Source organism: Peromyscus eremicus, chromosome 4 (assembly GCF_949786415.1).
Source record: "Peromyscus eremicus chromosome 4, PerEre_H2_v1, whole genome shotgun sequence".
NCBI lineage: Eukaryota > Metazoa > Chordata > Mammalia > Rodentia > Cricetidae > Peromyscus > Peromyscus eremicus.
The window spans coordinates 108,783,050-108,795,633 of record NC_081419.1 but is presented as its reverse complement, the minus strand read 5'-3'; the positions used below and the strand labels follow the sequence as shown (position 1 = coordinate 108,795,633).

General features: G+C 45.0%; 1 protein-coding gene across 1 annotated transcript in view; it reads right to left on the bottom strand.

Moving 5' to 3' along the window:
• LOC131907872 (1-phosphatidylinositol 4,5-bisphosphate phosphodiesterase beta-1-like) overlaps positions 1-8,407 on the bottom strand; it is a 216,774-nt gene extending 208,367 nt beyond the window's left edge. Inside the window, exon 1 of the mRNA XM_059258947.1 lies at positions 8,255-8,407. Coding sequence (XP_059114930.1) covers positions 8,255-8,353 — 99 coding nt within the window. The 5' untranslated portion in view covers positions 8,354-8,407. The remainder of the gene's footprint in view (positions 1-8,254) is intronic.
• Positions 8,408-12,584: the final 4,177 nt, after the last annotated feature.

Sequence of the window (12,584 nt, the reverse complement as noted above, 5' to 3'; positions counted from 1 at the left end):
CAACCACATTCAGCAGCACAAATGCACAATTTATATCAGTAATTTTTCTTCAATCAGCTGGACCACTTGCTGCTGACTTGCTCTGTGGACTTATTGCTCCTTTTTAAGTTCCTATAACCCCTCTTATTACATGAATAAAAACTAATTTTCTGACATGCATTATGTAGGTAAGTCTAAAAAAAAATTTTTTTTTTTAAATACCAAAATTGTCTCTTCGAATCCTCCAGGCCCCAGTGCTGTCCAGTGATACATCCATGTCCAGTCCAGGTGACAATGTTTCCTTTGCTCACTAATCCCTTTCCCCCTGGACTTGCTCATAAAACTTTGATGCAATAAAATGAAACAAAACACTGTGAACTAAAAAAAGCCCTGGAAATGGAAAACAGATGTAGGATGTTTTTAATTCTCTTTTAATATCAACTACCTATTGTTCTCATTTTATATTAATAATCTATTTCTCAATCTATAATAATTTAGTTTTTTGGTAGATGTATGCATTTAGTCAGTATCAATTAATACACATACTAAAACATTTCAAGAATACAAAATTTTTCAAATTAACACATAAAATGAAATATTAGACCTTCTAAGAGATCAAAGGGAACTAGGAAAAACTCTTGAAGGGCCAGCATTCTTTGTATCCTGTTTCAGCTCTATTTTTCTAAGAATTGAATGTTTCCTTAGGATCCAACGAGTAAATAAATTATTTCATCAATGTGTCTCCAGGTCCTTTGCTTCAGAGACACAGGCCATCTGGCTCTGATCAGGGACTCCAATATTGTAAATCTGCAGTGCATATGGAATTTCTGATATGACCTGAAAGGCTGTAGGAACCTAATGCTAGCTCAGGTAACAGGAAAACTAATGTTTTCAGCTAGCAAGGGTTTGTGTTCAAGTGGGGACCCATAGCGTCAGTCAACAGCTAGCAATCAATCCCATTCCATTTCTGCTGCAACTTACCACTCACAGTCACACGGGACACTTTTGAAAAAGAAACACTTAACTACAGGTTACCAGGTTTGCCATAAGAAAACAAAGTGTTCCTATTCCATTTAAGTATCACCACAGGTAAGTACAAGTTGAAGCAATTTATTGATAGGCTACTTTCAACGGAGATATTCAAGATATTCTAATAGCCAGGAAAAAAATTAAGCTAATACACTGGGAGCAGACAGTGTCTGCATCGGGTGTTATGAAGGGAATGGACTGCAGTTAAAGCAATTCTATTGGTACACAGGTTGCCAGTGAACTGTTCCCTTTAAAATGGTTAATTTGTGTTATGTGAATTCTTCCTCAACTTTCACATGTTATAATAAAAAATAAAATACTAAATTAAAAACAAAATGACGGCTGTGTACAGCCAACTGATACAGTGTCTGATTATCATATAGTGAGACCCCGAATTCAACCTCGAGTATAGAAACAGACATGAAGGGAAGAAAAAGGAAGGAAGAAAATATATCCTGACAATGGCACTTCATGAACCTGCTGTGCTGTGCCAGTAAGTGCCTATGTGCATTACTCTCTGGGCTAAATTCCTGGAGCTGTGTTTCTTCCTGTGGGGCATTCTTCACACCTGCTACACTTCCCAGACTCAGCCTTAGGACAGATAAGGACCTAATCAGGGGTCATCTACACTAAGGATCAGCCACTGCTGTTGTGACTCTTGGAGAGAGGGTCAATTTCAGCAACAATAAAAATGCTGTAGGCACGAGAGGTTTGGTTTAGTTTCCATTCAAAATAAAAATAACTGTTGTAGATTAAAAACAGGCGTAAGCATCTATGGAGTTACCAGTCATAAAAAGCTACCCAGAGGGTAGGGATGGTGTTCAAACTTGCCAGGGATGATGTCCCTAGAGAGTGTGTTGGTGACAAGTGACGACTCTGTGAACACTGATGCATCAGGACACATGGCTTGTATTTTTTCTTACATGCCTGTTACACTGTGATGCAAACCTTAGCTCACCTTTATCATCTCACTTAGAGAAAAGTATATTCTTGTTAGATTATAGTCATTACTGGTTGTCAATAGAAAATCAGAGGTTCCTGACAGACAAGAAATGACATATGAAGGTACTTTTAAATTTTTTATTCATTTTATATGTTTGTGTGAGAGAGGGTACTGTGTGCATCATGACCATGAAGAAGCCTGTGGAAGTCAGAGGAGAGTGTCAGAGCCCCTGGAACTGAGTTACAAACAGTTGTTAACAACCACATGGATGCTAGAAACTGAACCCAGGTCCTCTGAAAGAGCAACTAGTGCTCTTAACAGCTGATCTATACCCCCAGACCCTGTGGGAATGTTTAAGTGGCTCTGTAGAGAGGATTTGGTGCCTTCCAGTCAAAACTCCACTTCTGTGGCTGACCCAACCTGGCAGCCAACGTGGATCCACCTGCTGTCAGCTCAGCTGCTTCTTCCATTCCCCATAACCTTTCCAAGGAGAATCCGCTGACTTCCCACTTCATGGCACTCTCCACTCTGCTCCCCAATTAATCTTGCCAGCATTAACCTGTCATTACAGAAACCAGAAGTGATTCTATAGAATACTGAAGTTTTAGCGAAGCTTTTGTTTAGCACTCTACCTTAGGTGTGAGGTGTTTTGTTTGTTTTGTGTTGTGTTGTTTTGCTGTGTTTTTAACCTGTTTGGCCCTTGATTTAGTTCTTTTACTGGGTGGCATGGAGCAAAGGAGGATATAACTTGTTTCAAATCCAGGTGACATGAATATAAATCTAGGCCCCTAAGCGTCCTCAACCATTCCCAACAATTCAGCCCAGCACTCTTGGCATCTGAATGGTAGGTTGCACTTACAAAAACAGGATGTGCCACGTGAAATTATTTGTGTGTGCATGTGTGTTCGTGTGCACAAGTGTGGTGTGTCTGTATGCATGTAGAAATAAAACTTCTGAATGGGTTGTAAACTGACTTGCTCGGAGAGAGTGGATCCTGTTTTGAATTATAGAGACTCATTTTCTCTGGAACATCTGAAAATTTTAAAAAGGGTAAAATTACATGCTTTTTCTCTTTAAATTACAGAATACACAATTGAAACACATATTAAATGGAATGCAAGGAAGGTCTGGGAATTACATCTGTGGAATAAAAGTAGTATCTTATTATTGAGTGCCTTCCCAAAATCCATATCTCTTTTCTATTTCTACTTGTATAATTCAGTTGTTTTTTAAACCTCCCTTTTACTGGGGGTTCCTATGTGCCAGATATAACACACAGAAACACACATGAAGCTCAGTAGCTCTTCTGTGATCTAGGAAATACAATAGGCATTTTACAGCAAAGAAACACGAGGTTGGGATATACTAGGCAACTTGCGCACAATGTGATAGGAATTTGGGAAGCAAGAGTGAAAAACAAAGGAGAAGAGAAAAGAAAAAGGACACTTCCAGGCTGGTGGCACACGCCTTTAATCTCAGCACTTGGGAGACAGAGGCCGGGGTATCTCTGTGAGTTTGACGCCAGCCTGGTCTACAACGAGAGTTCTAGGACAGTCAGGGGCTGTTACACTGAGAAACTTTGTCTTGAAAAACCAAATAGAAGGAGAAAGAGAAGGAGAGGAGGGGGAGGGATGGAGGAGAGAGAAAGGGGGAGAGGGGAGAGAGGAAGAAAAACTCCCCAGAGATCAGAAGATAAAGAAATAAGGTCCTAGGTTTGAAAAACCAGCAGCCCAGAGGCTGGGGAAAAGGGCTGTTACACAGTTTTGAATCCTTCCCTTCCTATCTCATGTTCAGTTGCTGAGTAGCAGTTTTGTCAGAGATTGAAACATTTGACCCTGCAGGGAAGCTTCTTCAGCCAGGAGACAGACCATTCAAAATAGCTTCAGGAAGTCCCTGAAACTGACCAGATTCACTGGGCCTCTTCCTCCCTAGAGCAAACAATAAAGACTGCGGAGAGGGGCCTCTCAGACAAGACAAGCCGCCTGGAAGAAGCAGAAACCAACCCAGCTGCCCGGAAGAGGTTTTAGAGCAACTGAGTCACTTGGAAAGCACACTCTCCAAGCTGCTGAGCTGTCTACAGGCTGTGCAGTGTGCTCCAGGTTCACCCATGCTCAGGTGGGCTTTGGTGAAAGCAGCTGTCGGTCCGTCATTTCTGCTTCTGCAAGTAACCTTTCACCCACATTCCTGTAAGAAACTCCAATGAAACGAAACATTCGCCAAGTTGGACTTGGGTGGCATCCGTACTTTGGTCTGCCCCGGGCTTCCTATCTGTGGTGAGTAGATATGTGTGTAGCGTCATATTTGCCCCACAACACCAATCCAGACAGAAGTCAAAACTCAAAGAAAAAAATGGTCAAATTCATAATAATCCCCCTGGCTCCCTAGCTACGATAATCCCCCTGGCTCCCTAGCTACGATGAATTACCGTCCACAGTCTACCTCACCACAGATCTCCTGTAACATCCACAGTTCAAAGGATTGACCATGTCCCACCTTTAATCCGGTCATATGCAAATACAAAATAAAAGGCTGTAATTTACTTTATTTGCTGTTATTAGTAAACAAGTAGCCACAATAAGTCAGCTCTTTCTCCTTTCAACAAGTTCAGGAACACAAGGTCAGCTTTGATGTTACATCATGCCCACAGTTAGTTTAAAATCTCACAAGATTCCAAAACTTCCCTCACTTCTAAGGACTCCCAGATCTTCCTTCATAAGACAGCAAGTGTCTGGCTTGGTACTACAGAGTGTCTGCAGACCCCAGCTCCGGTTCTTAGCCATCTGATACCTATTGTCATCTGATAGTGCCTGTCAGTGACAATTATCCTTAGAACATCCACAACCTCACCAAGACTTCAGTAAAGAGTCAACAAGTTGTGTATGGCATAGTACTGTCTAGATGACACCTCCCATTCAATATGCGGGGTTGGCAAAACAGGACTATTGATTATGTTGTGTAGCACTTTACAACCCTAAACAGCCCCAACACATCATTTTCAATTCTTAGTATGCACTGTGCTGTCTACTGGGATAGCAGATAGCAAAACTCCATGGGATTTGCCCACACTCCCTCTTTACAATGGGATTCTACTGTTTTCACAGCAAAGCAGATGTACAAAGGGCTTCTAAGTTGTTTGAAGCATTTCTTTTTCTTCTAGACAAGGAAATGGGATGTTCCCTTGGGGTAGAAACAGGGAGCATTCCCCAAGACAGTGCCAAAAGTTAAAAGAGGGAAACTTCCATAGCTCAGTGACACAAAATCAAACCAGAGACCCTCTCAAACCTGGGGAACAGAGAAGGAAAAAAGGAAAGAAGGAAGGAAGGAATGAAGGAAGGGAGGAAGGAAGGGAGAGAGGGCGAAAGGGAGGGATGGAGGGAGGAAGGAAGGAAGGAAACAAAGAATATAGAATTATTCACTCATTACCTATCAACAATTCAAAAGAAATGTATTAATATGAGTTATTCATTCTAATCTGAGTATTGATGATGCTTCAGTAAATAACCCCCTCTAGGGTTATTTATCTAACAATACTGCCACTGGAGTGTTCCCAATCCCTAGATGACAAATTTCTCAAAATGTAAGCATAGAGATAAAATTAAATTCGTAAGTCAGTGAACATTTTCGTAGGCTAAGAAAACACAGTAACAGTTCATTCACAAACCTTCCCCCTGGACATATACGGAGTGTTGTTTCTCAGACAAGCAGCAGCAGCCACCACATTAAATGCTGCCCTGTGAGAAAGGAATACTCTCAAGCTCTTCTCCAGAGCTAAATCAGAAACAGGATAGACCCAGCAATCCCAGGACTACCAGGTCTTCTGGATGCTTCTGGGGGGAGAAGTGAGGAGAAAGCAGATCACAGAGGCTTCCTACAAACTATTATACTAAATGTATAGGAAATGTAGCACTATCAGTTTTGTACAAAAGAAAACAAAGGTCCAATGTGATTATTGGCCTAAAGTCACACTGCTAACAGATGACAGAACCCAGACCCTGGATCCAAGATTTGGTTTTCTTTGTCTTGCAAGCACAACTTCATATAGATGCATTAGAAACAGCCAACCAGATCAAACTGGCTTGGTTCTAACGGAGGAAATACAACCTAGGAAAACTATAGAGGGGATGCTTAGGGTCTACAAATAATACTAAGAAAGTCTGGATGCCTCCTAGTGCACAGATCACAGAAAGCAAGAGAGCCAGAGTGCATGCAGGGCACTCCTCTGAAGTCCAGTTAATTCATCCTCTGGGTGCAGTCTGTTTTCTCTTTAAGGATACTCTAGATCTCTCCAAAGTGCCTGCCTCCTTTGCAGGAGCCTCCCCAGAAATTCACTGCTGTAGTGATGGGAGGATGCTTCCCACCTCCCCCTTCTCCTAGGGCTGACTAGTGGCTTCTCCATTACTCCCAGAGCATCATTCAATCTCTCTCATCGGTGTTTTGATGATTTTGGTCTCTTCTATAGTGTGCCCAGTCTGTAACAGGAGAGATTTTACCTACTTTCTCCATCACCCCAAAATGTAGTTCAAGACAGGCACTGACAAATGAGCTTGAAATGTTTGTTACATAAATACATGCAACACGAATCACCCACCTGGTTATCTATAGCCTTCCTTCTCAGTGTGTTATTTTCTCACAAACCAGAATTCATGGAGGATTACTTAAAATATAGTTTAAAAACCATGAGTTTAGTAAAGAATTCTAGAGCCAAAACTACCCCCTTTTTTACTCTGGGACTGTTCCCTCCTCTCCTCTCCCCTTCTCTGCTGATTCCCTCTCTTTCCCTGATCCACCATTTTAACAGCTCTTTACTTAAGTATGTCTAGATGGGCAAGAACATTCTACTTGTTGAACTGCACTTCCCTTTTGTTTTCTTGACATAAAACAATTCATCTGTGTCTGGATTTGTTATTTAGACTCTATTCCATTTATAACAGCATCCGGTCCAATTAGACTGGGACAGAAAGGAGAAAAGTGCAAAGCCCCTGGTAAAGAGGGCATGTTTACATCCTTGCCTACATCATTTAATAATTGGCAAGAGATTTCAAGGAGGCTGTGGCTCCTCCGGCAAGTTCAGTTTGCGCTTCCAACTGGACAAAATATAGGCACAGATGCACTCAGCTAAGTAATTGGATTCACTACCTGGAATATTTAAATTGTTTTCAGACACTGGAAATTGGCTTAAGAAGATTAAAGTAAAATACCCAGGAGGATAACAGGCTGTAATTTACGAGGTGGGAAACCTTCTCAGTGAGAAGACCAGTTCACTCTCCCATAGCTGCTCCTGATAAGAGATGTATTCATCATTAGGACTTGAATTTCTTTAGATCCTGACAGCTCAGGTTTATTCAGGTGAGTTGTTCTTACCAACCCCTTTGGATGGCACCCAGGAAGCTAAATTGATAGTATAATGTGCATCCCATCTGCGTTTTCAGTAAGAATTCCTTAAGTGTTCTGAAGGTAACTAGGGTAGAGGAAAGGGAGAGGTCATGGGAAGTCCTGGGATCTGGACTGTAGGTGAAGCAGTGGAGTCCCAAGGCTGGACAGGGTCTGTCCTATACAGCAAAGGGTGCAAGTAGATCATAGGGTGAAGTTGTGAGTCTATTTCCAAGTGAAGACTTTAGCAAGCTCATCTCTCAAAACCTTGCCCTCTCCGCAGGCCCATTCTGCGTTCCTCAGCCCTAACAGCCCCTCATTTGCTCACCAATCAGCCTTTAGTGTGCCCTCCCCAGTCCTTCCCAAGGCCCCTCACTCCGGAGCCAGGCGCTGAAGTTTGGCATCAACGACCACCTGTCGGCTGTACTGCTGTGTCTTCTGCCGCGTGGCCAGCATAAAAATGCTCAAGGGTTAGCGGTAAACTGCAAGGTTTTGGACCTGGATAGTAGGGATTCCTTCTTCAAAGAGGGCAAAGGAGGTAAAAGGGATCCTTAGCCAGCCAGCCGAGAGGGGTGCGTCTAGTTCTTTCCAGCGCTATCCAGCTGGTCCTAACTTCACGCTCTTTCCAAACTCTCAGGGACCCAACACTGGGTAAAACCTGTCTCTCCAGCTCCACTGGCCCCAAAGACTTAAATCTCTCAGGAGGCTCTGGCCAGACCCAGCAAGGATGTCAACTCCAAACACCCTAGGAGGAGGAGAGCGCGCGCGAAGCTGTCACCCTCTGCCACCCACCCTAGCAGCTGGCAACCTGTGCGCCCCAGGCTGCCCGCGCCCGTTCCAGCGCCCCATTGCATAACGCGCCCCTCGCCCCACCCCCACGCAGCCCGCCCTCGGGTGCCCGGCCCGCGCCCCACCGCGCCACCCCTCACTTACATCATCCCACTTGACGAATTTGGTGCCCTTCTTGAGGCTGTCGGACACGCACACGGGCTTGAGTTGCAAAGCGTGCACTCCGGGCTGAGCCCCAGCCATCTGGGCTCATCGGGGTTCCCGGCAGCCCGGGTGAGCGCGGCGGGGATGGGGCGCGGAGCTCCGGGCACGGGCGGGTTCGGCTCTCGGCTCAGCAGGCTCTGGGCTCCGCCGCCTGCCGGCCTCCCGGCCTCTTGGCCTCCGCACCTCTGGCCAGCACCGCTCAGCAAGCGGGACGCGCGAGGGCGCAGCAGCCGGCCATGCCCCGGGCGGGACGCAGGGTCGAGAGCCCGCGGTGGCTGTGGTGCCTCGGAAGACGCGAAGGAGCAGAGCCGGGCAGTGCGAGCCGCCCGCCGCCGGATCCTGCTTGGCCGCCGCCTCGAAGCGCACCATTCAGCACATCCTCTGTGCCCAGAGGGAGCGCGCGAGTGACACGCTCCGGTCCCCTCCTCCCTCCGCTCCTCCCGCCCCTGCTCCGCCACCCTCGCTCGCGGTCCTCCTCCCCCAGCTCGCTGCCCAACTTTGAGCGCTGGGTCAGCGGCGGGAAGTGGGGACGCAGCGGCACCTCCTGGCTCCCGGGCCCCACTGCAGCCGACGTCTGCGCCACGCGCCCTCTGAGCATGCCCCGTGCTGGTGCCAACGCTGATGTTCCCGGGGCTTTTCGGGGAACCTGGGCGAGAGCCTGGGTTGTGTCTTATCGGATCCTAACCTACAAGAAAAGAAAAGAAGGACGTTGGGGGGGGGGGGATGGGGAGAGAGCCGTCGGCTTTCCTTCTCACTGGTGCTCTCCTGTCCTTTCAAAGAGAGGGTTATTGTTTATATAGAGAAGCACTTGAGAGGTTTCAATCGAGAACTCCATAGAAACCTCGCCCCGCCAGAAAGTTGGCAGAGTGCTTGTCTGGATGGCCCGAGAACAGTGTTTTGAAAATTGAAAGTTCATCTCGGGGGAAACAATTTTATTTTCCAAGGAAGATAAAAGGTGTGGGGCGCGGGGAGGGGTGAGGGTTATACAGAAACACAGGTGACAAGATGTCTGTCTTCACTCCCAAGGTTGAGAATGTCAAGTGTTTGAGAGGATGGGGAACAACTGGAACCTGCCTCCATCACAGGGGTGGAGGGTGGGGCATAACGTGGTAAATCCACTTCACAAAGTAATTTCTTATAAACGTTTACTTACCACACAATCCAGAAATTCTAAGTTTTTGCTCAAGAGAACCCAAAACATACTCACAGACTTGACCAGCCATGTTAAAGGCAACTGAAAATCGCAAATGTCAAGCAGCAGGTGACAAGAGAAACAAACTTTAGTATGTACATGTGTGCCCCAAACTAGAATACTATCCCATAATGAGAAGGGACAGACACTCAAGAACATACCCATGGGTGTACAAAAATTAAACTTGGTGAGAAAACCCGGGACAAGAGTGTGCAGCAAGTCTGTAGGATCTGTAGGCAAGGTAATTCTGTGGTGACAGAAAGAATATCAGGTCGGTGCCTCTGGCCAGAGGTGGGCAAAGATTGGCATAAAAGACGGACCTTTTGAGAATGATGGAAACATTCTGTATCGGTGTGTTTACATTTATCGAACCTCATAAGACCAGACACATAAAATGAGTGAATTTTATTGTAATAAGGATTACCATAAAGGCCGATTTTAGAGAAGAAGAAACAATATGAAGAAGAGGCTATGGCGAAGTGGTTTAGCCAGTCAGCAAGCCTGATGGCCTGAGTTACATCCCTAAACTCCACGTGGTGGAAGGAGAGAAATGACTCCCCAGGTTGCCCTCCGACCTACCCACCTATACTATGGTACAAAAGAATGTGTTCGGGGACGGGCACGTGTGAAAAGAGAAACATTACTCTCAGTCTTTTTTCTCCATGTGCTTAGTTCCCAGGTCGCTGTGGGCCAAAGTTTATAAACTCGGTCAAAAGACTACCAAATACACCTGAAAGGGTAAGGAGGTTGCGTCCCAGGGCTGGATCACCTGCCTGATATATGGGGAATCCTGGTATGAATCCACTTAAATATACATGTGTAGACAGACAGACAGATGACAGATTGGTTATCGAAAGGTAAAATGAATCACCAGTGATATTCTTGGAACTATCATAATTAAGACTCCAAACTCCTGTCATCTTTGGAGGTCTTGATTTGTTCTTGGAGCAATTTGGCCACAAAAAAAAAAAAAAATGCAAGACTGTCTTGTTTCATTCTGGTCCTGCATTGCCAAAGTACCACAGGAATCTGATATCCATGTTCCTTCAAAGTAGTGGCCTTGACCCACTAGTTACCTCACGGGGGCAATGCTCTCATGTTCACATTGGTCCTTGCTGTCAAAGACTGCAGGAAGGCTCTGCTTCCAGGGCTCCAGACCTTCTCAATTATACTTTCAACATGCCCTACCGGATTATTCTGTTCTAGTCTGGTCTCTCCTTTTCTTGTTTCTCCATCCATTATTTCGTCACCCACTGGAAAAATTATTGAGCAGAAAGCTTTACCTGTTGGAGTGCCTTAGGAAGTCAAGGGACCCTAGAGGAACCTCAGGCCAAAGCATTGAGCTGTACACTTCCCAGACACTCCAAAATGAAATCCTTGCTATCCGTCAGCATCTCCACCCTTTTCATTTTAAAAGCAAACCCTAAATTGTTTAGCTGGCAACCACACTTAGTGAATGAATTGTGAAACTAATTATAATCATTCTATTTTCCTCCATTAGCCTTTGTAACTGGTGGAGAGAGTACATAAGGGAGCCAGATTTAACCAACAGAGTGAAGATTGGGTGCTTCTGGAGGAAATGTCTTATATTTGCATCACCTTTCCTCCCTCTCTCTCTTCCCCTTGCTCTTCCTCTTCTGCCTCCTTCTCCTACTTTCTCACATCTGAATAGAAAGATGCAAAAAAGAAAAAGCATTGTTCCTTCCTGGACTCTTTAATCCTCTAAACCATCTCTAGACTTTCTGATATGTGTCATAATACATATCTTTATTGGTTAATCCTTAGTGTTACTCTTAGCTGACCTGCCATATAAAATAATTAATTCCTTGTCATGATTAGTTTAATGGTCAACAAAACCTAAAATCATTTTGGTTGATAGTCTCCACTGAGTAATTATCTACATCAGGTTGGCCTGTAGGCATATCTGTAAGAGACCGCCTCCATTGTTAACTGATACAGACCCAGTCCACCATAGGCAGCACCATTTCCTAGGCTGTGTCCTGAACTGTAGGAGTGAAGAAAGGTACCTAAAAGCAAGCAAGGATTCACCTCTTCTCTAATCTCAACTGTGGATGTGATTTCATTTGCTGCTTGTGTTCTGCTTCCCCAAAATTCTGGACTGTGTTCTAGGTCACAGAGCTAGGAACTGATATTGGCCCCCAGGAAGTCTGATGTTAGAATTCTGACTTACTACACGGATCTGGGAAGTTTCTCTCTCTCTCTCTCTCTCTCTCTCTCTCTCTCTCTCTCTCTCTCTCTCTCTCTCTCCTCTCCTCTCTCTCTCTCCTCTCTCCTCTCACTCACTCACTCACTTTTAAAGCAGGCACATACAAATATTCCAAATTCCCTAGAAACTGTATTATGGCACTGAGGCTTGCTATACTGGAAAGAACAGGTGTTTGACTTGAGTAATGTCTCTTAATAGCCACTTGTACCAATTACTAGCTGTGTGAACATGGGAAAATGGTCACTCCTTCCGAAATGAAATATGCTAATATAGTTTTATTTGTAATAGCCATCACCTGGAAACAACCTAGGTGTCCCTCAACTGAAGAATGGATAAAGAAAATGTGGTACATTTACACAATGGAGTATTACTCGGCTATTAAGAACATGAGAATAGGAAGAAACAAAGTGCTAGAGAGGCCCACAGAAATCCACAAAGATACCCCCACAACAGACTGCTGGCAATGGTCGAGAGACAGTCCGAACTGACCTACTCTGGTGATGGGATGGCCAAACACCCTAATTGTCGTGCTAGAAACCTCATCCAACTACTGAGGGATCTGGATGCAGAGATCCATGACTAGGCCCCAGGTGGATCTCTGGGAGTCCAATTAACGAGAATGAGGAGGGTTTATATGAGCGAGAATTGTTGAGACCAAGGTTGGATAAAGCACAGAGACAAATAGCCAAACAAACGGAAACACATGAAATATGAACCAATGGCTGAGGGGTCACCAACTGGATCAGGCCCTCTGAGTGGGTGAGACAGTTGATTGGCCTGATCTGTTTGGGAGGCATCCAGGCAGTGGCACCGGGTCCTGTGCTCACTGCATGAGTCGGCTGTTTGAAACC